General features: G+C 46.5%; 1 protein-coding gene and 1 pseudogene across 1 annotated transcript; both read left to right on the forward strand.

The window, feature by feature from the left end:
* The first annotated feature begins 7,209 nt into the window (after positions 1 to 7,209).
* Positions 7,210 to 10,112, forward strand: LOC149354960 (tudor domain-containing protein 1-like; annotated as a pseudogene).
* Positions 10,113 to 18,418: 8,306 nt separating this feature from the next.
* LOC149354961 (uncharacterized) lies at positions 18,419 to 24,868 on the forward strand. The gene is made up of 5 exons (XM_089576046.1): positions 18,419 to 18,476; positions 19,065 to 19,226; positions 20,343 to 20,499; positions 23,401 to 23,499; positions 24,853 to 24,868. The coding sequence occupies exons 1-5, from the start codon at positions 18,419 to 18,421 to the stop codon at positions 24,866 to 24,868; spliced, it is 492 nt and encodes a 163-aa protein (XP_089432172.1).
* Positions 24,869 to 27,390: the final 2,522 nt, after the last annotated feature.

Here is a 27,390-nt window from a genome sequence, read left to right on the forward strand (position 1 = left end):
AGTTTTTTACCTGGGCATAATATCTTCGGTACCGAAATTTTTTCGTTACATTACATTTTTCGCTACTTTCTGGTATTTCAGCGGTGTTTTTGATTTTTTAGCCCCAATGCGGGAGAAGAGAAAGGAGATGACGCGCGCTTGACCACAGCGTCCTCTATGCTTGACAGCGCTCTGTCTCAGAACAGGGTTGCCAGGTTTGGCTAATTTGCGCAAAATTGGCTACTTTTGAGCAACGTTCCTAGACAGTTTCAGTTTCGCAGCTCCGCTCGGAAGGTGGCTAAAGTGGCGGTCACGGGAACTAGTGGCGCTGCAGTCGAGCTTTTCTACATCGTCTGCTGTCGCGGGAGTTTCGCTCGCTGCAGTTACGACAGGCTAGTCAGATTTTCAAGCTGGTTTTCCGTGTGGTGGTGCTGTTAGTGTTGTGAAAACGTGTTTGTGGTGAAATATGTGCACTTGGTGACTTCAAGCGAGAGGTACACATGCCATCCTGCTTTGCGCCCGGCTGCACAAGTGGCAACAGAAACGATGCCACCGGTCGTCATTTTTTCAAATCGCCTCGCGATGCAAGCGAATTTAAAAGGTGGGAGCAGACGTTGCATGGCAAGTACAGACGGCTCTCTCACACGTCTAAGATATGTGAGCATCATTTTGAGCATGAAGATATTATCAAGGAGTACAAGCAGGTTGTGAATAGGCAAGAGGTCCGAATTCCCCGCGGGAACTGGGCGCTATTGCGCGATGCCGTCCCTCGACTCTTTCCCGGCCTGCCAGACCGATTCTCAAAGCCAAAAATTGTGAAATTCAGACGGAAGTCACCAAAAACGCGTGCTGTCATGCAGACTGATAAGTGTGAAGATTCTTGCAGCGACAGTACGTCCTCCTCAGGCGATCCTTGCGTAGAGGCAGTCAGCCCGAATGAGCTGATGCCTCTTTCCCGCTCAGCGGAAACCAGTACTACGTCGACTGCACTGAGGATTGGTGACCTGGCGACTGCGACTCTGCCATCTACTGAGTGGCAACATGATTCTATACAGGACGAAATAACTGGGAAGGTGTGTGCAGTTTTCTACTGCAGAAAGCTATAGCGGCAAGCCGTCTAGTCATTCCCAAGGCGTGGAAGATGGTAGCTGCTTCGTGAACGGCTACAACAAGCTGCACAAGCAGCTTTTAAAAACTGTAGCTTCTGTCACTGACCTTGAGGACATTCTGCTGGAAACAGATGGCTTAAATATCTGTGCAGGAGTAAATACAAACCTTCATGAACAGCCGACGAAGTCGGAAGCTGTTCTTCGCAAACACTGTTATGTTTTTTTTTTCGAAACAGCTAATCTGTGCGCGTTGCTTGCGTTTTCGAAAACAGGTTCGAGCGAGGAAGAAAACGTCAGCACCTAAGAAGGGCCAGAAGCTGCAGAACTTGAAGAGGAAAGCTTTTCGAGCAACTGCCGCGCAGGAGAAGAAACAGAGCGATGTTGTGGCACTGAAAGCAGCGCTCGCAACGCTTACAGATCAAGGAATTGAAACAGCACTGGTTGATCTCCCACCTTTGCAGCGCCTTCGTTCATGACATCCTTAAAGCAGCTGAAATCGATCATACAGTTCAGCTTGAGTTCAGCATAAGCTCTTTTTCGAGTGAAAGTGATGACTTGGGCGAGCATGGATACGAAAGAGCTGGACCAGAAGAAATGGTTGTTTATTACTTAGCAGGATATGTGCATAAGAAGATAGCTAAGGCAGTGCATTGTAAGGATTGCCAGGTCACGCTGACGACTGCTCCTGGACACTCCAGCCCAAGTGATGTTGTTCAGAGGCACTTGACTGACCTGAGGTCGTTCAAGCCAGGATGCCTTCACGAGCCGTCGCTAAGGCTGTACGCAGTCATAAATTAAATATGATAGAGAGCATTGTTCACAAAGCCCCTGAGAAACGCGTTGTATTTGGCGACCTGTCCTGGGAGGTACTAGACAAGCATGAAGAGTCCTCTGTGCCTGCAGTCGGTTGTCATGCTCACTGCCAGGAAGTCACTCCTAAAGTGATCAAGTTTTACGTCATCATGAGGATGAACTTTTTTCCAGGAAAATGAACTCTGAAATGCTGGTAACTGCTCAAGTGCAGTCGGCGAGAAAGAGAGAAAAACTGCTTTAAGCACCCATTAATGGAACGCTTTTTACAAAGCAAGACGTTTTTTTTTCTCTTTCCATGGAAGCGTTTGACATTTAAAATAATTTTCTCCTCAAGAGATCGATAAATTGTTTTTAAAAATGGCGCAGTTTAACAAACGATGTGCCGTAAAAGAGCTGTACAGTGAAACATTTAAACAAGTTTGTCTTACCTTATTCAGATCCCGTTCAATTATTCGAACCTAATGAACACAAGAAACAGTAGATTATTTCGTTGCACAGGTTGGTGTGAAGTGCTATAACGGCCAGAAAAAACATAATATATACAATGACACACACGAGAAGGTTGGGACTATAGACGCCTAAAAGGCGAACCGCGCCGATCGTGCGTGCCTCCTTCAGATATTGTTCGCCCCAACCTCATAGGTTGTACCCTTCTGCCCTCCAAGCGGAACAGCTTTTCGACACGTACCAACAGCAGTTATGCCATATTCTTGTTTGGTCACGCCGGAAAAAAATAATTAACCTGCAGGTATGGGCGCGGCGCCTCCCGTCTCTACGAGGGTGTAGCAGACGACGCGCGAGATGCGTAGAAAAGCGCGACTGCAGCGCCGTTAGTTCCAGCGACGTCCACTATAGGCACGCCATCAAGCGGCGAGTATAGACCAGATTTTTGAGCCTCTCCTGGGCGCGGCCATTTTGCACCGACTGGCGCGCCGCGGTGCGGGCGTTTCTTTGGGGACTGCGGGGCTGCGGCAGTTCCGCGGCCGCGCCTGCATATAGCCGCGCTTCGGGCGCTAAAAAAAACATTGTCGAGCATACTTCCGCTGCGTGGCTGTGTTGCAGGAAGTATTTACGTTATCAAAGCGATAACATTGACGCGTTTTAATGACATTTAGTTTGACATTCAGGTTAATTGTGCCGGCGCTTAGCACGCGCTCGTGCTGATATCGAATTCCGTCTTGGTGCTCCACCGCAAAGAAACTTTTGTTCAATATCAAGCATTAGGTGTGCGCCTAGCATGCAGTTCCAATTCCCATGCACTCTTATTCCTTCCTGCCGGCCGGACATAAAGCCCCCCCCCCTTCCATAAACAGGGCTTTCTTGTCGCCGCGCCAGTTTATCAACAAATTACCGCTGTGAGCCCACTGAGTCGCAGCGCCTACAGAAAAGAAATTTTGTCATGGTTTATGCAACCTGGTGCATAAAACCGTACTTTCGCTTAATTTATCAAAGCTTGAATAGATATGAGCAGCTAATCCAGCTTTCACTAATTCTGAGGTCCGAAGTCGCGTTATTTTATTCAGGAGCTCTCGCCGCGTGTGAGAGCGTTGCGTAGGCGTTTGGCTAAGTGTGTAAAATGTAATGAAATCGCGCATATTTTCCCATGAATAATGTAGATACCGCACCGCTGCGGTGGCTCAGTGGTTACGGCTCTCTGCTCTGGCCCAAAAGACGCGGGTTCGATCCCGGCCGCGGCGGCCGAATTTCGAAGGGGGCGAAATTCTAGAGGCCCGTGTACTGTGCGATGTCAGTGCACGTTAAATAACCCCAGGTGGTCGAAATTTCCGGAGCCCTTCACTACGGCGTCCCTCATAGCCTGAGTCGCTTTGGGACGTAAAACCTTAATAAACCAAACCAAGCTAAGGTAGATACCAACAGCAGAAAGATACTATAGATAAACCTTCACCCCCCAGATACCTCTGACATGCGTGCGGAAAAAGCAGCTGAAATCGGTAGCGGTCGTGCTTACAATCCTGTGCATGAAATGTTCTTAATGGGAACAAGAGCAAGCTCAGCGCAAGGATGCTGAACACGTACTGGTGATCGAAAACACGCGCTCCGTCGGGACAACCTGCAGCTCGCCTATCCAGTTACTACTCCACTGAGTCAAGTCAATAGATCTACATTCTGATGCATAATATTATCATAGATGATATCGCACGTAAAAGGCGACAACAAACGACACGACAGCGCAGAAATCTGCTTCGAAGTGCCGGTTTCCAGTCCGTACACTACCTGGTCGACTACCCTCGGATGTCACGTTAACGAGTAACTGCGCACAAGATAACCGCAGCACTGTCTGGAAGAGGGCAAATGTGAGTAGTGACGCACAGCACACACCCTCATACGTTAGCTGATGGAGCACAAAACGGCAGAAGCGAACACGTAAATATGCGTTCTATGCGCGGCGCCGGCACGACCCGCAGTCCCTCGGGCCGCGCGCGCCGACAGATGGCGACTGGTGTCGAGAGTAGGCGCGCGTCCGCAGCCTGCGTGCGAGGGTAAAAAAATCTGGTCTATAGGGAGCTGCGAAACTGAAACTGTCTAAGAACGTTGCTTTTGAGAGCTCTTGGCGACAAAAATTTGAGCTTGGCTACTTGGCTACGTTTTGGCTACTTTTGAAGTGCTATTTATGAACACCATTATCTTGTTGTACCTGCCTTGTTGTCGATAAATGGGAAACAATTTAGTGGGGCTAGGCCAAATGCGAATTAGTTGTGCAGGCACTTCGATTTTCACTTCGGTTTCGGTTTGAGGCTCGGTTTTACACGTCAAGCAGGCTTCAGACAAAGATCGGTGACTTAGACTTGAGCTCTGTCTTAAGGGCATGACGAGATAGCATTAATGGGTTAATGCCCAGATATGTGGAATTGGTCATTCTCTACATTTACTGATCGCTGAGAGTCCTATCTTCCTCCATGGTCCTACCATTCCTGGCGCCGTGGTGCAGTGGTTAAGCAATGCGCTACTGCCCTGCGATGGCAGGTGCTGCCATTGGTGGGGCTTGTGCCCGGGCATGCTCTTCCCAAGCAACCAGTCTCAACCAACCAGTAATTTAACTTCCACAAGCCACGGTGGGGAGAGTGCTCATAATCTGGTAGGCAGGGCCTCACTCCTAGAGTTCCACGTACGCCTTCACGTAAGACTCACAAGGGCTTCACATAGGGCTTCACTTTGTTTGCCCGTCACGAAATCGCGACATGTCCCCTCTAATGCTCACGCATTAATAACTATGACTGCGTCAAAAGAACACAGTATTTGCTCTGCCGAAGAGAAACTGATTCGTTCTGGTCACTTTTCAAGTCATGTCATAAAGACCTCTTATGCATCCAAGTTATTTACAAGCAGTCTTGCCCCATAGGTTGCCCTTTGTCTTTAAACTGTAAATTTCCTGCCTTTTATGGTGTCTTGGCGCCAATTCCAAGGTCAATGTCGCCCTCACGGGGCATGAGGCCGAGCTTCACACCACCGTGCTTAGCCACATGGCACGCATTTCAAGATGCTCAAGCCACCCCCAGAAGGTGTGCATTTGGCACGAGCATGACACGGGAATGACGGGCGCTGACGGGATCCTCGTTACCCTCGTCCTCACGAGTCATGATGCCATGATGAACCCTTTAAGCCTGTTTCATATGCAAGTGAAAACGCCAGCGAATCCTGCCACCGCAGCGCAAAAACCTATTTTGAATCGTCGCGGCTGTGCCTGTACACATTAAAGAAATTAATGATGGCGATGATGATGTCCTCGGGCCTAATGGCACATACCCACGGCTGGGGATTGGCCAGGGTGCATAGCGGATACAAACGCACTTATTCCTGAGCCCTCCACTACGGCATCACTTCTTTCCTTACTTCTCTCACTCCCTCCTTTATCCCTTACCCTACGGCGCGGTTCAGGTGTCCACCAAGATATGTGAGACAGATACTGCGCCATTTCCCTTCTAAAAAAACCGATTTAATTTAATTTAAGTGTTCGCGGCGGCAAGCAGCGAGGTTCCAAAATATTCAGTCGCTTGCATGTCAACCAGACTAATGGAAAGCATCAAGGGAAATAGGCCCTCACGTGACAAGGCAGCGGTAGCTCTTAGCCGGATTTCGGTTTCGCTCTCTCGCTCTACGAGCAACTGCGCGACCATCTGCTTGTGTTCACTGACGGCTCCGTGGTGAGCGCAAACTGCTCGCTCGCCGCAGCGGCCACCACCCCCGAGCGACGTGTGCGATGACTGCGGCGCAGTGGAGACCACATGCTCCTTCGCTGTGCCGCTTCTGCAGTGCCGCGTCGCGAGATGCTCGCGGCCTACAGGGCGCTGGGAATCATACCGGACAGTCTCGAAGCGCTCCTGTGGCCGCGCGGCAATGCGCGCACCCGTGACAGAACAATGGTGAGCCTCTGTGCGTTCATCGAGCAGGCGGGCTTGACTTCCCGCTTGCTCTTCGCCAAGTAGTGCACGCGTGACACGAACGCTCCGTGGGTGCTACCTCGGACGGTATACGCGGCCAGGCGCCCCACCCTGGCCGCCAGCGCAGTGTGCCGCGCGCGCGATTAGTCGAGACAGGACGTTACGTGCGCGCGGCTATGTAAATACAGTTTACTTCTTTTTGTAAGTGATTGTGCGCAGTGGCCGGGAGACCCCGCGCAAGGGCAGACGTAAAGCGAGAGAGAGAAATACTTCACTGCTGCATTTCACGTCGGAACCGCGTATGTGCGCGAGCGTATTCGGCGCGAGTTGTGCCTCGAGAACAGCGGACAACGGCGGGCCCATGGGCGGGCCGAAGTCCGCCTGCCCGAGAAACAGAATCTTGCGCAGCGCGCCGGAGTGCTCGTTAAACACGTCCGTCCGCCGCGAGCGCTCTGGAAGCCATTGCGCCCTTTTTAGAGGCTCGTTTTCTTCGCCTACTCTCGAGTTCTCCGCTTATAGCATGCGCTGAAATAAACGCTCCGTATGTGTGTATAACGACGAAACGAATTCCTCTCCATTCTCTTTATGAACCACAGTTGAACAGTGACGATCGAGGTCGCGGCCGCACCCTTTGATAAAAAGTTTACCTGCAGTTTTCTACAGTGCACCCAAAAACTCGAGTGTAATCAACAGAAGTGTTGAGTCGCGGAGCCTTCAGACAACCTCGAGCTCGGTACACATTCCGCCAAAGCTGCAACACAGGCGCTGCGCTTCTGCGCTACATCGGAGCACGGACGTTCACTAAAAAACACCGCTGGTTGGCAGTCTGGTAACTGTGGAGGGCCTATTTCCCAAGAGCCAGTGCGCAAAAGGGCCGTCGGCAGCGGCGTCAGAGTGCAAGGTGTGTGTTGAAACGCTTCGAGAGACTGGTATTTCCCGGAGCCACGGTGCTCACAGTTCAGCCAGCTTCGAGCGCTTCTTGACGGGGTGTTCGGTAGTCTCCATTAATTTTTCCTTGATAGTGGCTTCATCGTGTCGTGCCGCGATCTCTCTCTTACTGCGCGGGACCATAGCTGTGGCATAGGGCGTCTACGGGTAATCCACGATGGCTCCGGAGAATTGTAATGTGACCGCAGCGGTTGCGACGGATTCAATACCGTGTCCGCGTAATGTGCCATTTAAAGTTTGCGTCCCAGTTCGTGTGACTTACTACGATGGACCGGCCAGAGTCTTCCTGCGTTACAACCCGGATGGCTTGCCTGAATACCCCTACGAGAACTTCTGCGTTGATGACCAGAGACGGCACGTGCGCGAAGCGTTTATTGGAATGTATTGCCTGGTGTGTCAGGACGGCAGAATGGAAGAGGGGCTTCGTGCGCAGATAAGAGACGTGCGCACAAATTTGAGCGGCTTACAAGCACTGGTCAGAGTCCTTTACATAGACACCGGCCGCGAGGATTTTGTAGAGCTGTACTGTGTGTACCCCATCGACGCGCGGGCGATAGCCGAACCGTGTGGGACCGTGGAATGTTGCCTGCGTGGGATACGGCCAACAGTGCGCAGCTCGCGCATGGACTTGATGGAATTGTTGCCCTCCTGCGTACCTTCATACGAAGCCACATTCCACAGCGTCACAGAAGCAGGCGTCTACGAGGTTGACCTGTTCGTTACGTGCTCCACAAAGAGCATGGGAGAGGTTAGGCTAAATGTTGGCGAGATGCTTGTCCATAATTGCTATGCCCAGCGCTTGCGTTACCTTTGATGACATCCCGGCTATAGACGGAAACCAGGCGCTAGTTACAAGCAGGCTTGCATTGCCTCCGTGCGACCGTGCGAAGAAGGCGCCTCCACGACGTGTGAAGCATCACCATCGACTCTTTCAGACCGCGCTGACACTCCCAGCGAGGGATCGGCGTCCTGCTATGAATTAGCGGTGGCGGAAATACCAAGGGGACATTCCTGGCAGATTAAGGTCACATATATTTGCGCACCTGATCACTGGTATGGACAGCTCAGTGCCAAGTCGAAGGACCTTTCGGAAGTGTGCAGCATTATAAGCTCCTCGTGCACTGAGAGGGCATGCTCTAAACGTGAAATCAAAAAGGGCTCACACTTCATCTATCGTGATTTGCCACATGAGACGGGAGTCAGGGTACGAGTTGAAGAGGTTCTGAACTTTAAAAAATGTCGCAACTTTTTAATAGACTATGGCAATAGGAGAGTCGTGAGTTCCTCGTGCCTGTTCAGGATGGACAGAAGGCTTTGTTCCATAAGCCCTCTTGCACTGAGGTTCCATCTTACTGGCATTCAACCATGGTCAGAGTGGACGGAGGCAGCTGTCTCGAGTTTTGAAGCACTCACTCATGCTGACACGGCACTTACAGTGAAAATTCTGGAGACACAGAGCTGTGGTGGCGAATTTGGAGACAAAGTCCACCTAGTAAAGCTGTTTAGCAAGACTCACGGCAATGTGGCTAAGTGCATGATCAGAGGTGGCTATGCAAGAATGGCGACTGAAAGAAAGGCGAGAAAGGAAGCGCCTGTAAAAAGTGGAAATTTCACAGACATGCAGTTTGATCCCATGCAGGATGACTACAACGATGTGCTCAACAGCTACGATGTGAACACCGATGACCCAGGCGTGGCAACCTCGAAGTTTACTGTCAAAAATGGTCACCGCATCTGTAAATTTTTCAGTGCACAGGGCACTTGTAAGCAGGGACAATATTGTGTTTACAGCCATGTTGCTGAAGAAGCCAACTCAGCGCTACTGCACGTCAATGAGCCTGTTCTCAGCCTTTCAAGAAAAATGCGGCCACCTGTTATGGAGAGCTGGGTATTTGGGCAGGTGTCTGCATGGAAGAGCCCAAGTTTCTTCTACCTTATATTCCCTTATGGGGAAAGTCCAGTTGAGCAGATTGTTGAAGATGTAGCTTTCAAATCAAAGCTGTCTTTGGAAGGCCTCGTGGAAGACATGCAACATGAGTGCAATCTCAGGAATTTAAGCGAGGACAGATTTTTCATAAAGGCCAAAGGAGAGCTTGTGGCTGCCAGGAGCAATTGCGACAAGTGTTGGTACAGAGGACAAGTTGTGTCAGTTGGCCACAATGATTTTCTCCAGGTGTTCTTCGTGGACTTTGGGTTTTGTGAGTGGCTACCGGTGAAGGAAGTGAAAGCCCTCAATGCATGCTTTGCACACTTCCCATTGCAGGCGTATCCGGCTTGCATTGTGGCAGATGGACTCAGCTGTCCAGGTGACAAGACATGTTTGAACACGGAAATGAATGAGGTATTTCTGGACTGCATCACTTGCAAAGACCTCCTTGTCGAAATTGTCCGAATTTCGGACGGACTTCTGCATGTCAGGCTATTCTTTTTCAAGGACGATATGCTTTTTAACGTAACTGACTGTATGAAGGCATGAGACAGTCGATCAAAGAAGAGTTACGTGTGTGCTCCACCTTTACAAAAACTCGTATGGTGCCTTTTAAAGTGTGCATGATATTTTGTTTTTGATGTTTATACAAACAAGTATGACATTTTCTCGGGTGTGGATGGTCATTTATTTTTTGTTTGAGTTTGTGTGCATTGTTAAGTGGATGAATTTACCATTGACTGAACTTTATGATTTTGTACCAAAAATAGTGCGTGCTCCATCTTTATAAAAGCCCTCAAGGGGCCTTCTTAGGTGTGCATGATCTTTTGTGTTTCACATTACGTGCATTGTTGTATCATTTATATGCATTTACCCTTGACAAACCTAATGACTGTGTCCCAAAATTCAGTAATAAGTGTGAGATTTGTGCTTTTTTTTTACAGCAACAACTTTCACTATGCATTCACTAGATAATAAATTTTTTGTGCTTGAGGTACATCAAGGAAAAATGACTGGTCATTTATTTGAAGGTATAGTGCAAGGAATGAAAGTGTTAATGACTGTGCAAGAATGTCTGCAAAAACAGCACATGGGATTGAAGCTGAAGAAAAACCTTCATTCTCTACTATAATGTACTTTGTAGGAAACTTGCTGGAAAATGTGAGTACATTCATCACTTGCTCAACACTTGAGGCAAAGTTCTTGGATAACGTGCTTTGCTTTTATAGTAAACTCGCTGTAAAATGTGAGTACATTCTACACTGGCTCAACACTTGTAGAGGCAAAGTTGGAAGAGCAAGCAAGGTTGCTAAGTGGGCCATAACATGCAATTTATAGCGAGAGTTGCAAGAGAGAGTGAAGGCTTGTGAGAAATGCCAGCCTTGATGTTTGAAGCTGATGGTCTTCGCCTTTCTAGGTGCTCTCCTTCTACCTCTCCATCATCTGCACCACTCAAAGGGTGCAGAAATCGAGATTAAACCACAAAAAAAAAATGCTTTTAGTGGCACTAGCTACTACTGGGGGAAGTTTCCAGGGGCTGTATTCTGTAACAATCCATTGCATTTGGCCATGACGTCAATGTTCCAAAAGCAACAGCAGGTGGGAAAGTTAATGCCTAAATCACATACACAGCCGGTCTGGTCATGGCGCTACACTAGCCAGCATCTTGCTGCCTCAGCCAGTCCGGCTGAGTCACATGGACCACGCCATGCCAATTTGTCACACAAACGACATCCAGTTTCTTTGCCCAGAGTGCAATAAAGCTCATCAGGCATGTCAAAGGCGTCATCGTTCACCATCACCTGCAGGTGTCTGTGCTTGTCAGCCAGTGTGACATGAGCTCGAGATGTGTTTGTGCATGCAGGTGGCATCATAGGCATGTTTCTGTTAAATTTACCAATTTGTTAAATTTACCAAGGATGACACGCAAAATCGTGAAGCGTTCCACATTTTTACAATCCCTGGCATTAAAAGAAAAACAAACACCCCAATCCCTGCACTTAAATACTTTGCGCTTGAGCACATCCACGGTTGCTACAATGCTTACCGCCACACCTACACTGATGGCTCTGTCATGTCCTTATCAGTGATTGGCGTCTGGATTCCGTCAACGTGCACCACAATTTCAGCGACACTCAGTCACCGCACCTCGACTACTGCTACCGAGCTGGCTGCTCTGCGTGCTGCATTTACTTACATTCTACAACAACCGCCAACAGCGTGGGTTATCTTCAGTGACTCTTGCGCTGCTCTACAATCGATAAAGTCAACAGGAAGCCATCAGGAGCAGATCGTCGATGACTTGAACAGATTACACACTGAGGCCTGTGAGCTACATCACCGTGTTGTGCTTCAGTAGTTACCCAGTCACTGCGGCCTCGCAGGCAACGATCGTGCTCACGGTGCAGCATGGTCGGCGCATGGCGACACCTCCTTGTTCCTACCCATAGCCTTTTTTCGTAGTGATGGCGCGAGACTTCTCGCTACTAAATCCTGGCAGACACAACGCTCTTTGTGGTGTGATCCGCAGCGTCAATACAGACCCCTCCTTCGCATCGACCCCACTTGTGAATTCCGCATGCCACGTAATTTAGATAGACGTGACTTTAATTGCCTGCACCGAATTCGTCTGGACATTGCCCTTACTAAATTCTATCTTTATAAAATTGGTGTATCAGGTAGCCCTCTGTGCCCGACTTGTGGTTTGCACGAGGATCTTCAACACTTGATCTGCCACTGCCAAATCTTTAATACCCATCGCAAGGCACTGTTAAGTGCTTTAGGACTTCGTCAGGACGACCCCATGCACCTAGAGCATGTCCTTGGACCCTGGACTAATGCGACTTTGGCTGAGCGAGGGACAAAAGCATTCTTAGTTTTCTAAGGGACACGATGTTAGGGGACATACTTTGACAATCATGTGTGTTTGTGAGTGCGTGAGTGTTGAGCATGTTTGATGTCAACTTTTTTTCTCTCTCTCTCTTTTTCACCCTCTTCTCTCACACTCATCTGGAGTAGCATGCCAGGCCCATAACCAGGCAGACCTCTCCATTATTCATTAAAGTCTCCTCTGTTCTCCCCTCTCTGTTGTAACCAGTGTGACACCTGCTCTAATGCCCTGTGGCAATGGGAGCAGTGACCAATTGCAGAGGACCAAATGGAATAGAAAGGAACCATTACAAAATACGGCCATAGGACACGCAAAAAGTGGTCCAAGCACATAGCTGCCATATCTGTGAAGGATCACTTCCATTGGACTACCACAGTTTAGAGGATTCTAGCTGGCGTCCCTCATAGCCCGAGTTGCTTTGGGGTGCTAAACCCCCATAAACCATAAACCGGCATCCCATATCTACAAGTTGGGCTTGAGCCACAGTGCAAAAACAGCTGTTGGCTTTGGTTGCCACATACGTCTCTTCAGACTTGGTTCCCTATAGTACATCTAAAAAATACTCAGCAATGAAATAATAAGCGTTCAGCCTGTTTCAGGAGAAACCAGAGCTAGAATGGCAAGCAGGGTGCAGAGATAGAATTGCAGTCTGTGAGATTCTCGTTATTTTAGTGCTTGGCATAGGACCAGCGATAAAAAAATGAAGTTTTAGCAAACGAGCCATGCTTCTATGTATTTTGCTGTAAATGATCTCTGAGCACAATGGCAAATGTTGTCGTGTCAGTACACACAAGTTGGCTCCCTCACAGGTATCGCATTGGGGTCTTGTGCTGTAACGGGGCACTTTTGCACTGATGCCAGAGCAATGCAGTTTTGTTTCAAATTGCACAGCACAGGCTTTTGTAGGACTGCTCGAAAAGCTGAATGACCTGCTGGACAGTACTGTTAGAGTGTTTGTGAACTGAGTTCTGAGCAAAAGTGATCTTTTTTTTGGGGTAAGAAGATGCTCATGATATAGTAGGGTACTAGCAGCTATTGCACCGGGAGAATCTTAGGATACCAGTGTTGTTCAAACATGCTTTGCATCTAGAGCAAACTACACATGCATGTGTGCCTTCTTTTGTGAAGAATACTTTGTGAAGGTGCTTGTGTTGTAACAGAAGTAAGATGTCAGATGGGAACTGTGTGTTTCACACATACATTGAATACAGCACTGAAGTGGCTTTTTGAGAAACAAGTTTTGAGGCACTTGTCTGCCATCGTAACCTGAGCTTCACTATTGCTTTCTTTTATAGCAAGCACTGAAGATGTAGTATTGGAATTTTCCTTCTTGTGCAGTGTCCTTCACATTAAATTTTTTTTACTTTGAGCATGTGTGCGGGCTTTTTTCCTCTTTCCTTGTTCCTTTGGGCAAAACATCACTGTCTGGAGTTGGGTTTTCGCACGATGAGCAAGCTCTGCTTTGGCTCTTTATTTTTCTTTTACCTGCTGTCACATTTCTTCCGTGAGACAGCTCAGTGATGAGGTACTGGCTGCAACAATACTGGTGCATGATGCTTTCAGAGTTAGCATAGCTCAGTTTAGTGGCTGCGTTTTGGTGTAGATGAAATGCAAAAGGTACCCATGTGCTGTGCGATGTTAGCGCAAGTTAAAGAGCACCAGGTGGTTGAAATTCTTCCAGAGCCGTCCACTATGGCACTTTCTCTCTTCTTCCACTCCCTCCTTCATCCCTCCTCTCATAGCACAGTTGAGGTCTTCATGGAGATTACCGCGTCTTTCCTTTCCTCAAAACCAATTGCTTTCTAGCTCACCGGCCCTCAGATGGTTCACTTACGCAATGAGCTTACTGTGTTTATTCCACTTCTCTGGCTGTCCGTATGCTTCCTGTGGCAACCTAATGCTTCTCTCTCCTGGTTGGCGTGGTGTCATCTACACTAACAATGTAGACATCACCTTATGAGTACATTTTGATGGAGCACCACTCCGCATGGCCTATAAAAGCATATGACACTCAAAATATAGAAAAATATCGCTGAAGCATCTCCTATGCATTATAGCAGCCAGTACTGACACTAGCCATACTTGTCTGGTGGTTGTCTGCATGGGGTCACGCTCCAATTATAACCTTGGAATTGGTGAGAGGCCTTTTGGTTGGCTAGCTTTACGTGTACTGCCAGGCGCAAAACTGCTGTATGCTTCGTGATGCTGTGTTGCTTGCTGCTCTTGCGATGCCTTTTTATGTTTTTGTTGTGCAGGAATGGCGAGGATCAACTGGAGCATACTGGTTTGCCTCTAGATAAAAGCATTAACCTCCTCACTTGTCTTGGCAGTTGATGCTGCCAAGAAATGGCATGGCAATGCAAAGCGAAGCTTGAGTGGTATACCCCCACTTTGCTTCCGACCGATATGTCAGCATGACAGGCACTTATGAAGTGAAGTGGTCAGCATTGGAAGTTCAGAAAGCGTCAAGCAAGACTGTATGAATAGTAAATAAAGCAAATTAAAAACTGTGTTGAGCTAGAGTCATTGTCACGTTGGCGGCAGTTTGCGAGCCTTGCGTTATTTCATGAATTTTACTGTCATCCCACACTGTATGATGATTTCCTTCTGCCACCCCCTGCAATCTTCAGGTGCTGCGACCATGATAAATCAAAATGTATAACGTGATGCACATTGCTTTATGGAAGGTCATTCATGTACCGCATTATAACAGACTGGAACAGCCAGCTGTTACATATTGCAAATAAATCAACATATGATTTCAAGATATTTTGCACTGGGATAGTATGATTTGGCTGCTTACGATCAACTAGTTGTTGCATTATGAGCAGTATAACTTGTGACTACTACCTGTGTTGTTTTCTGCTGTGTACATCGCTTCGTTGTGCAAGAAAACATGCCAAACTGATAACGAAGATGCAAAGACAGAAAGAAATGACTAGACAGACGAAGTGCCTGCTCTTAAATGATTGTTATTACTCGAAAAAAGCTGTTTTACACAGAAACATAGCTGTGATAGTGAGATATATAGGAACTTGCATCACAAAAACAAGAACTGCAAGCAAAATAACGACAACTGCTTTTACTGTGATTAGCGCGATATCTGTTATGTTCGAGGAGTTGTGTGATGCGCGGGCAGCCGAACGTTACCTTATTCCCTTCGGGTTTGCATGGGGCATCCGTGATCACGTGACCACCCTGTGCCTCGCGCCTCGTGAAACCTTTGTCATTGGGTGGTACGCGCGCGGTCGAAAGGCAACTCCAAACGCTAGGAAATGCATTTGTAGGCTGCATGTAACCAGGAGGCCAAACTCCGCATACACCTGGCACGTTATGGAGCACGCTTGGGACGCTGCCGCCAAACGTTCTGCCCGATGGGATCCGCAAGTCTGTGCGCACCAGGGGCGTAGCCAGGGGGGTACTTATGGAGCTTTAGCCCCCCACCATCCCCGAAATTTTTTCAAACTGTCACGCACCGGTGACCAAAACAACCACCGGCGCCGGAAGTCATTCTGGATTTTGTTACCTACAATGTCTTTTTCAGACTAGAAAAGACATTTTGGAGCGAACATTGCTGATTCGGGTTGGATTTCGTGGCAACGCCCATGCACCTGGAGTCACGGAACCCAAGCATCAGTTAGCATCATGGTCAAAATTACCATGCGAATACGAAAATTTTGAGAACATCAAAAACCTATCTTCACTGAGTGCTTATTGAAAGACCTGCCCAGGCGACGTTTCCCAACATACACATTCAGTTATTGCTTATTTCAGCTTGCAGCATCATTTGTGGCTTTCGTTTGTCCTTCTATTTCCTTTATAGCTAACTGCTTTTACTTTTCTTTGAACCAATGGAATACCGTTCTGTAATTATGGGTGCAGAATAATTTTTGCTGTGCAGGCACTTAAAAAATACGAACTTTCGTATTGATTTCTGCATTGTTCCTCTATTATTCTAAACATATGGTGCTGTACTGAGCGCAGCATGGCCCAAGTACGTATCGCGACTTCAGCTATTATAGTTTTGTGCTTGCCTGAATCGTCTGTCTAACGTGTGCAAAGTTTACTATCTGTGATTGCGCAAGGTGTTTATTTGCCTTGTTTGACGCATTATATAGAGTGACTTTTGCTTAGAAACATAGATTTAATGGAGACATACGTATTTTAAATATCTTGTTACGAGGTTTTGTGTATACATACAGTGACTTTGTTTCCTTTGACACTTTTTTGTCCTTTATCAAGTTGTACCTTCGCATTTCTAATACTCCATTTTATCTTTGCACTTCTAATGTATATTTTGCAGAACTCCTCGTTTATACATATTCTCGTTGTTGCGACTAAACTTTTGGTGCAATTACTCGCAATACATGATCGGTGACAGCTTCTGCTGCCCAGTACAATGGAATGAAGGATAGCGTCGTTGAGATTTCTTCCTGGACGTTCTAAGTACAAAAATTTCAAGGTTCTTGAATGACAAAGATTCATTAAAATATTTGTCCTGGTTACTTGCTAATTTCATGTCCTGTAAGTTTTTCATATCAGCGGCATGCACAGCTTTGCTGGTTTCGGACTGATATAGTTCTAGACATCATGTGATATTTTCTTTACTTATTATATACTCAAAAACATGGAAGCATTGGTATCAGTTATGTCTGCCACGGTTTTTAAGACATACGAATGCATTCTTTCATTAAAAAAAAATACATATTTCACTTGTCTAGACAGTGCGTTGCGTTAACTAATACACAATGGCAATGCAGTTATTATTCTTGCATTTGAGGCCTCCACAAATTCTATGAGGAGGCCGCGCTACAACATGAGCCCCCCGAACAAAATTTCTGGCTACCCCACTGGTGCGCACACATTTCATGGACAATAAAGAACACCGCGTCACACCTATAATAGGTGGTGATATGCGCCGCACGCGTCATTATATGCTTGGATTACGTGTCACCCGCGAAAGCGAAGCGTGTATGCACTCGGTGAAATACTTGTTTGAGACTGAACGTGCGAGTGGAGAAACCACTTCACCGATCACAAGGCAGTCTTGACGAATCGATGGTGCTGGTGCACAGGTTTCTTCGCGGCAAGAGTGTATGGGGAAGTGCGGTTCCGCAAGCATAAACAAACAAAAAAAGATTGCACTTTGTGTTCTGCGTGAAGCACGAAACACGGCAATAGCTATAGCCATTGGACTGCCAGAACATGTGCAGTGTGCGTGCCACGCAGAGCCGACATCGTGTACAGTTTAACAGACTCGGTGAAAGCGTAAATGTAAATTTTTACAGCGCAGCTCAGCTAAAGCGCCTGTTCGTTGGTTGGGTGGCGTCCCTCGCCGTAATCCGGGCGACGAGCATAAAAAGTATGGGGGCACTTTGGCAGCCTAAAGTGCGCTAGGCGAAAGCCTTTGTCGCCTAGGGAGCCGTACTCCTCCACTAGCTGCCGCACACCGACTGACGACGGACTCGGACGGAGCCTTGCCAATTCTGGCTACTTTTGAGACCGGGGCTACCGTGGCCATAGATTGGCTACTTTCTGGCTACTTTTATCAGTTTCGTGGCTATTTTTTGAGATTAGGACCTGGCAACCCTGTCTCAGAGTGAGAGACATCTTGAGGTAGTGAGCCACGTTCTGCTAGCTGTCGTTCGAAAAGCGCGATTCGGAGAATTGGCTTTCAACTACCTCACTGGACAGACTGGAGGTGATCAATGCATGTCTATTTTATCGCAATTACCGTAAAAACTAACACACGATGTATGTGGCCTCGACCACACCAGCCGGCCCTGGAAGACATTGGTATTTGCAGTAATTGGCTAGGCCTAGCCGCCCAGCTCTGATCCTGAAGAAGTTTCTTCCTTAATGTTGCTTCATCCTGCAGAATGTACCGAATGAGTGCCCTATGAGCAATAACATCTAACGATAGTGTGTTGTGTATAGTAATTGTATTTAATTCTGGCATGCTAGAAAGTACCTTACGTGGAGGCACCCTGTGATCCGCGGCCTCGGAACAATGCCTAGGATTTCGATTTAGGTCATTGAACGCGAATGTTTCTCCATTGCTTTTCAATCAAAATGTTGCCGCCGTGTCCAAATTGAACCTGCAACTCCGCACCCGGTATCTAAACGCCAAAGCCACTTAGCCACCGAGGCGCAATGTAAGAGCCTGCCCTTACGGTGTAGAAGCTTGGGCGAGTTGGTGATGGTTCACTTGCCACATAGCACTAAATAGACGCGGACACAAGGGAGACACACAGGACGGGCGCTAAAAAGACATGGACACAAAAAAGACACACAGGACGGGCGCTAGCGCCCGTCCTGTGTCTCTCCTTTGTGTCCGTGTCTTTTTAGTGCTATGTGGCAAGTGAACCTTACTGTGTGCCTCAGAGTTCACCTGGATGAAGACCTTCAAGGTAAATTCCTTCAGTGTAAAGGTCTCTGTGGTAAAGGCCTTGACCTTCCTGGTAAATACCTCAGGTAGAAGTCCTTTAGGCTGAAGGCCTTTATGGTAAAGGCACAAAAGGACCTTACGTGGCCATCATAACTAGTGCTACTGTGTGATACTCTGCACTGCCTTGCAAAACCATGCCAAACATCTGCCATTTTTAACGCGTAAACCTTCCTTGGCTCATGAGTGGCATGAACGGAGGTCGTCCGCAAGTGTCCACACAAACTGTGAATCTAAGTTGTGTGGTAATCAAAATAAACTGTAAAATTTGATAAGCAAGATGTATATAATAATAGTAGTGATGGTAAATAGCAAAAAATAGTGACAGTGCTAATAGTAGCTGCTGATAGTGACAGTTAGTGCCATAGATAGTGATGGTAGAGCTAGTGACCATAGCTATTAATAAGTGGTGGATATAGTTGCAGATCACATGAAGGACACATGGCTCCGACTCCTACAAAATTGATTCACTACGTAACATTTTTCTTTGGTATGTCTGAATGCAGCTTCCAAGATGGGTACCTTGAAGCGGCATAATGGATGCCTACATGAGGGTATCATGCTGCCGCAGCTTGGCTTAGCCCCAGCGCTCCTGCTGTTCCTCAGCGGCAAGAAGGTGTCACACTAGTGGCCAGAGTGGACCTGGAGGTCGTGGTGCCCAAGTACCGCCTCAACCTGTCCGGCTTCTTCACGGATAACTCGAATGATGCACCAGGTGAGTGTCAACAGCTGTTTGGATTAAGCCTCAGAGTAGTAAATGTGCGTAATAGATATGAAAACATATCTTTGTGTTATTCTATTATTTTTCTTATATTGTAACCAAAGGAGTATTTTTCAGCATTTTAAAATATGCCTGAGCTATCCACTTGCCAAATAGTGTTCCGGGTCTTGAAGGTATATGCAAGGGTGTGATTCGATTCAATACCACGAGTGCACAAATATTCACTTCTCCCTACAGTTCCCTTGCCACAATTCTTAAGAAACGTTACAAAAAAAAATTATTTTAGAGCAAGTTTGAACTCTTTAGATTATTATATAAACATACATGGTTTCTCTCTGACATAACTGAAACCTTACAAACTACGCAAGAAGAGATGAAAGGATTGAGATTGAAAAGCTGCCAACATCATCCGAGGATCACGCGATAAGTGTAATGTGACAACGATGACTTGCAAAAGAAGTTGCTGATGTGCAAACACTTATTTCTGCAATGAAGAAAACTGCAGTGGTCCAGTTTATTTACATTCTCCTAATCCTTGTTCAGATCAGTACTAGAGGTAATAAAGGCTTGTTATGAATAAAAATGTTAAGGACAAACAGAGATGTTAAAATTCACTCCCATCCGCATAAGTTCCTCATCATCATAAGGAGTTACTAATTGCTTTGTTCAAAAACCAAATGCAGAAGCACACCCGAAGGGTGCTGAAAGGGGAAGAACACAGTATGAACAGCGCTTGTTGCATTGGCGAGCAGATGACTGCGAAGAATTTTTTACTTCCAGTGAGCTTTTGAATAGGCTGCTTCTTTATTTTCTTGAGAGCAACAATGCGAAGCATGTTATCGTAACCGATGCATAAAGTGACCAAGAGGTAGAAGGGAAAAAAGGAATCAGAGGAATGGGCTGAGAATTCTCTGTTGAAATTCGTTTCAGCCTTATGGTTCTTAGGTTTAGATTACATTGGAAATACAAATGACTAGTGTAGTTAATCCTAACTTTTTCTCAATTTCGCACTGTTTTCTTTCACTCTCCTTTGACTTTCAATTTGTTTCATCGCGGTCCGCGAAGAAACGCAAGGTGCAATCTAACACAAGTGGATTTGATTTCCCGCAGGAGGAAAAGATCGGCCTACGAGCCTTGTCTTTGGGCGCCCTCCTGCAGCTCATAGCGTGCATCGACGTTCGAGCCACGCTACCATATGTTGTGTCAGCCGTGGGAAAAGGCCTGCAACTACTCACTGCCCCCAGCTGGCTGTGAAAAGAGGATGGTGGTAATGTTTAAGTCATCAACAGCTCCTTCAGGGTCACCAGACAAAATGTGCTTTTCGCACACTAATTCTCAATGCCAGTATCGTAGTGACATTAGAGAAAAACGTGAAAATGGCCAAGCTCAAATCTAGGAAAACATCTGTTTGAGGCAGTCTCTGAAAGCTCAACAATACGATGTTGTGGAATATTGGGCGGAATCTTGAAAGGAAATGCACAAATTTATGGCCCCTAACCTGCGCCAGGAACTATGTCAAGCTTGGCTCAGTAGGAAAAAAGAGTGATGCACGAAATTGCCACAAAAATTTTTTGAAGTATTTAAAGAGAACAAACGAAAATGAAGCACTCAACGGCGTTATCTCTGTGCCACTTTTCGAAGTGTTTTCTATTTCTGTGTTTTTTCTGGCCCTTCTAACCTAATGATACTATTTTGAATGCTAGAGTTCACCTGTGGTTTTCTTGGGCGTATTTTGGGTACACAGACTTCTTGTTGGGTCTGGTGAAAAGTTTCTCCTCCGTACGGTTGGCTCACAGTTTGAATAAAAAAATTTTACAGGACGATCAGACAATGACGCGACAATTCTGAAAAAGCAATTAGAGATTTCTTGGGGGGGGGGGGGGTGAATAGGTACAGATATGAGTGAGTAGAGGTGGTTGGTTCTGTGGAAGGTGCAGGTGGGAAGGGCAGGTGGTTGAAGTTTGGCGGTGGCTGTGGGGCAGTCCCCAAGATACGAGGAGCTACCTGGTGGGTGGCGCTTCTGGAGGACAGCTGATTTACTCACTGCTTCTTTAAATTATGTTTCGCTATTGCATTGTTGGTTGAGCTCCTGCGGGGGTTTCTAGTGGGTGGAGGAATTTGTGGAAGGAGAGGTAGGAAGGCTGGTGGTGTGTAGTGCATCTGCAAAGTAGATTTCGTTGCTAATTGGTGTTTCTGGAAGGTGGTAGTGGGCGGGGATGAGGAGGTTGACAGAGGGTGGCGGTGCGTATATAGGCAGTATTTTAGTTAAGGGGGGTGAGGTGTTTTTAGGTAGTTGGTGAGAGGTGCTGTCTCCGCATAGGCTCCTGCCAAGGGCTCTGGAAGTTATGACCACCTGGAGTGAGAGAATCCCAGGTGGTCGAAATTTCTGTAGCACTTCACTACGGCGCCCCTCATAGCCTGAGTCACTTTGGAACGTTAAACCACATAAACCAATTAGAATTTGTTGCTCATTTTGTTCCAATGCTGTTTCCTAATGTTCAGTATACATATGTATGCAGAACCAGCGTAACTGTAAGGAGAGGCCACAAATGAGTTGGGACACAGACACCAATGCACATGTGTCCGCATTTACTTGGTGTCATGTCTCAGCAGTTATACTGAACTCATTACTGTAATGTACAATCTTTGTCAATAAAAAACATGGAGTCGAGATTAAGCATGACCTTAGCGTTAATCACAATAAGTGTGAATTTGTTAATAACGATAAAGAGAGGTAGCATTAATGGGCTAAGCCACCGTGGTGGCTCAGTGGTTATGGTGCTCGGCTGCTGACTCGAAAGACACGGGTTCGATCCCAGCCGTGGCGGTTGAATTTCTATGGAGGCGAAATTCTGGAGGCCCGTGTACTGTGCGATGACAGTGCATGTGAAAGAACCCCAGGTGGTCGAAATTTCCGGAGCCTTCACTACGGCGTCTCTCATACCTTGAGTCGCTTTGGGACCTTAAACCCCCTAAACCAATCCAAACCGTTAATCGGTTGTTGCCCTTACATGCGGAATTGGTCATTCTCAACTTCACATGCATAGATCCCTGGGAGCTCTCATACGACCCCTGGCAGAGTGGTGCAGCGAATAACCTATTCACCACTGCCCGGTGGTGCCACCGGTGGGGCTTGAGACCCAGCTCACTCTTCGCGAGCAACCTCTTGCAACAAATCATTAACTGAGCTGCCACCTGCCACAGTGGTCAGTTTGCTCACAATCCGGTGGACAGATTGTGATGACGCCACTAGGCCACTTGACCTAGGTGGCTCATTTAGACTCCTTCTCCGGGGATCTTTCACTCACTACGCTACCGCCGCAGGGTTTTCTGCAGAATGGAAGCCTTAACCTTATCATTTTAACAGACAGCTGAAAGCTTCTCCTTTTCAGCCTTGTAGTGCGGCTCTTTTTTAAATGCTTGAGGATATGTGCTTAGGACTGCTCAGGGCAAGACCTGTGTCACCTTCGAAAGATTCGTAATACCCGCGAGTCTAAATAGCCTCAGTCATGGGCCGCCAGAAACAAACCAAGTGGGCTGTATATTTTTGAAAATTTCTGTAGGGGGTTAGCCGAGCCTCAACCTCAGTTACGGTCCTAATACAGTCTGTTTTCATGTGGCAGGGGGAGTGGGGAGGTTTTGTGCGGTATAGGGTGTCAGGAGGTTATGCAATGGAAGGTCGTACTCCAACTGATAGGTATTTATATCGTGGTCCACGACACATTGCAAACTCTTGCTCTCAGCCTCGCCCCCACAGTTCAGGAAAGAGGCATAAAGGCCTTGCTGGCTGCCTTTCTATTCAATGGCTTCTTTAGCAGAGGTTAGTGAAGGTGAGCTGGCGATTGTGCATTTCCTGTGGAAGAGGCGGCATAAAATATAAATACACAATCAGGATGTTCCGGATATGTAGGACATGCCTCAGTGACGGCCTTGTAGTACCACCAGTAGCGCGCCGAACCCAGCGATGTTACTGAGTAAGAGCTTGCGCTGCGTGTTCCCATGTAGAATGATTGTCTTAGATTCCCAGATGTTCCGTGCCGCATTGAGCTGTGTGCTGGTAAACAAGTGTTGCTCCGCACAATAACACTTGGACCAAAGCAAATGTTTTTGCAGACCACATGAGAAATCTCGCTAGTTTGTGAATTTGTGTCGCTATGTGTTCTAACAGGGCCGCGCAGGACCGGCCCATGCTGGACAACGACTGTTGTGTGGCTGCCTTGGAGAGACACCAGTGGAGCCACACACTTGGGACCACAGAGGCGGCCTTGTATGTTTTTCCGAGACTTAGGAGCCAAGTTACTTAATTTTGGCCCAGTATTGATACATCGCTATTGCGTATTGTGCTGCCATGCACATTATGTTTACAAGTCATGGCACATTATGTACTTTTTCGCAGTTTATTTAACGCAACAATAATTCCGTGCCAAAAATTTGTGTTCTGCGTGTGATTACTACATAGCCATGCACAAAAGCTTGCGGTATGTGGTTACGATGCAAAATATTTCAGACCACTATGCCAAAACACGCCATTGAACAGCATTGAATCACGAGGGGAGACACGTGCTGCATCCACTGGAATAATACCAGCTGATATACTGGCGAGGCTGTGTGGAATTTTTTTTTAGAAAATCCGCATACCCGAACTTTTGTCCATGGTTGTACAATGTGAAATTAGACACCCCAGGCCTTCCATTCAGCCCTCCGGCGGTGGGCTGTTGTGTACATTTCAATCTCGCGACCTGGCAGGTGGAGCCACGTGCCACTACCATCCACCTACCACGGCTGTCAGGTGGTGGGAAGGGGAGGGAGAGATTCCCTCTCCACTTGTAGGGTAGAAGAGGTGAAGCCAGAAGGTGGCTAGCATGGGAAGAACAAAAAAAATGATTGAAAAAATGATAATGACCATACATCAACTTCATGCACAGAACAGAATGACAAGTGTTGCTTTTGTGGGGGTACTCACGCATCCAATTTTTTGGATTGCCCCTTTTCGGGCTCACGAATTTCCAATATTGAAATAATCGATCTCAAAGAAGCAATAAGCAAAATTAAAGAGGGCACACTGCTATGCAGGTGTGTCAGCCCGTTCAGGAGTGTCCCCAGATCCTTCTATTTCTCAGGCCATAGTTAATCCTGTGGAAGCCTCTGCGGCTAAAATTGTTGACAGGATTCTATCCACTGTCCGAGTGCATATCTGATGCTTGGCAAAGCAGATTAAACTGCAATGACCTCTACCATGACAGCCATGCCTTCATTACTGGCTCAACCCTCCTTGTCTAATATCTCCACCCCAGGAACAAATTAAGGCTCCTTCTCCTATTCATAGGTCCGGTATTTCAAATGATGTCCCAATAACTAATGATTCAGACATGGTGGATTTAGATACGCCAATCATCAAATGCAGTGGCTTCTCTGTCTAACCAGTCATCTCTACATCCTCTGCCAAAATCAACAAACACCTGGGCTCTAAGCAAAAGGAAAATACTTTGGGGCAGGCTGTTCCTGCTGCCCGGAAGGTTGTTTTTCAGTCCTCTACTCTAAACTGTGAGTTGTTGGCTTTGTAATTCCAGAGTGCTATCCCTCTTCATTAGTGGATGTTTATGTCCCTTGTGGTGTGCAGAACACCAGGCCTCTAGATCTCTTACTCGTTAATTGTTAGAAGTCCATTCTCTTGGCCAAAGACTTCAATTCTCATCATGTGTCGTGGGGATATAAGACGGATCTCTGTAGCAAATGCTTTTGGGATTAGGTTACAAATAACAACCTTGCATGCATCAATTCAGCTTTGGCCGCATTCTCTATGCTCAATCCGCATCATGTGTGTTAGATTTAACTTTCTCAGTCCTTTTGTTCTTGTCCTGAATCGGTTGACAGTTGATTGTGGTACATCTAGCGATGACATACGTATCGTTGTTGATGTTAAATGCCGCTTACCTTCAGCGTCTTCAAAGATGAGGTCATATGTTCTTTATAACCAGTTTGTTTACTTTGCGCTCTAGTCTCACGTCAACGGGTAATTCTGCTGAAGAACATAATTCAAAAGGATGCTCGCCTACTGAAGAATACTGGTAAAATGTTCGAATTTCTGATGCATACATCAAAAGGGAGCAATTCAACAAGATGGTGGACTGCAGATTGCTCGCGGGACTACAGACAGAGAAAGGCGGAATGGAAGAAGCTCCTCTGCAATTTCTGCCCGAAAAATTGGCACGAGTGCAAGTTGATTGCAGCTACTTTTAAACGCACAAATTTTACGAGTGAACAACCATTATGAACATGAGCATTTCGATCTCCTAATGAAATCAGGAAACTGACGTGAACTCTTTGGATTTTTAAAAGCCTGGAAAAGACATCAGCTTCAGAAAATTTACCCATCCTCATGTGTATTGACTCTGCAAGAATCAATTGAAACTATTGAAACTATTGCCAAAGGATTAGAGGCGTTTCTCATCTGTACTTCCTTTCATGATCCGTGTTTGTAGCATCAGTGAATCAGATTAAGAATATCTCCCAAATTACCCTTTAAGAACATTTCCCGATCAGTGATGAGGTTACCACTAGCTGCACCGTGAACCTGGGGTAATGCTTAACATGATAAAGATTCTCTTTGAGGAGTCTCCAAACCCTTTATTACAGCATTGATCCAAGCGTTCAATATGGTTGGATTCCTCCTGATTAGAAACTCACCACAATGTGATCCCTTTACCTAAAAAAATGGTGGCAGCTATTCTCTTCACAATATGAGACCTATTTTATTGAAATCCAACGTGGTTAAATGGTTAAATATCATCAGCCACTTTCAAAATTGTTTCTGTCCAAAATGTTCCATATGGAACGCACATGCCGACCTCGAGAGTCAAATTCTCGTTGCGCGGCGATAAAAAATGCGTGCTCCCTTTGGTAACATTAGATGTAGCCAAAGCTTATGACTGTGTGGGACACAACATATTCTAGCAAAGACTGCACATTCTGCAGCTTCCATACTACCTAATTGCGTTCCTATATATCTGCATTCCTAATATCTGCGTTCCTAAAAAATGGGAGTTTTTTTGTATGCTCGAAGGTGTCAACTCTGGAAGATAAAACCAAACTAGAGTTGCTCCTTGGGGGGCAGTCCTTTCACCCATGCTCTTCAATATTCTGCTGAGCTCTACTCCCAGCCATCACCAAATTTGCACGTACGTTTATGCAGATGACATTGCATTTTTCTTGGCTTCTTCTGACATTCAATCTCTTTATGCGCGTCTGCAAGCGTACCTGAATTTGCTTCAGAGTTGGTTGTGTGCCTTGCGACTCACATATGTTAACAATTGCGCTATCCTTGTTTTTTTAATCAAAGATACCGTTCATCTGTCTCTAACTCATGAGCAACAAAATATTCCTCAAGTTCAGTCTTTAAAATATCATGGTGTTATCTATCCCGACAACCTCCCATGGCAATCTCACACTGACCATGTTGCAGTAAAAGGGGCTCGCGCTGTGGGCATCTTGCGTAGATTAAGTAATCCTCGGTCTGGAATGCGGAGAAATGGACTTTTATTGATTTGTTTTATGTACGTCTAACCAATTTGTGAATTATCTGTGCTGTTTTCTGGTACAGCTATTTAGAAAATTGCCTCACTGGTTCATCTGGAGCGGGAGGCTCTACGGTTGTGCCTTGGCCTCCCCAGATTTGTAAGAATTACACCTTCATTATTGATATCTAAATTTCTCACTCTTCAGACGTACCTCAGGATATATGAATCAAGTTTCCATCGCTCCCTGTCTATTTTTGTTTTGCAACCGACTTCCTCTTTGGAATCCACTGGCCTAGATTTCATACGCCATAGGTAGTACCGTACAAAAATTCAACCTTTAAATGTAATCTTGTCTAATATATCTCCAACATAAAACAATGGGTCTTTTATGAAAATTGTATATGATGGCATGTTCCTAATGAATGCTAAGCACTTGCAACACATCCTTCTTATTACTCCTTCCGAATTTCAGCCTTTTACACAAGATATGGGTACCAGGTTACAGCAATGTGACAGTCAATGAAGTTTCTGATAGTCTAGCAAAGGCAAAGGCCAGCAGCTTTGTGACAGCATCACTATTACAGCGAGTAGCGATAATGCACTGCATCACTCTGGATAGAGGAAGTGCGACTGGAATTTCG

The sequence above is a fragment of the Amblyomma mixtum genome, chromosome 3 (assembly GCF_055824585.1).
Source record: "Amblyomma mixtum isolate Tamu chromosome 3, ASM5582458v1, whole genome shotgun sequence".
Taxonomy (NCBI): domain Eukaryota; kingdom Metazoa; phylum Arthropoda; class Arachnida; order Ixodida; family Ixodidae; genus Amblyomma; species Amblyomma mixtum.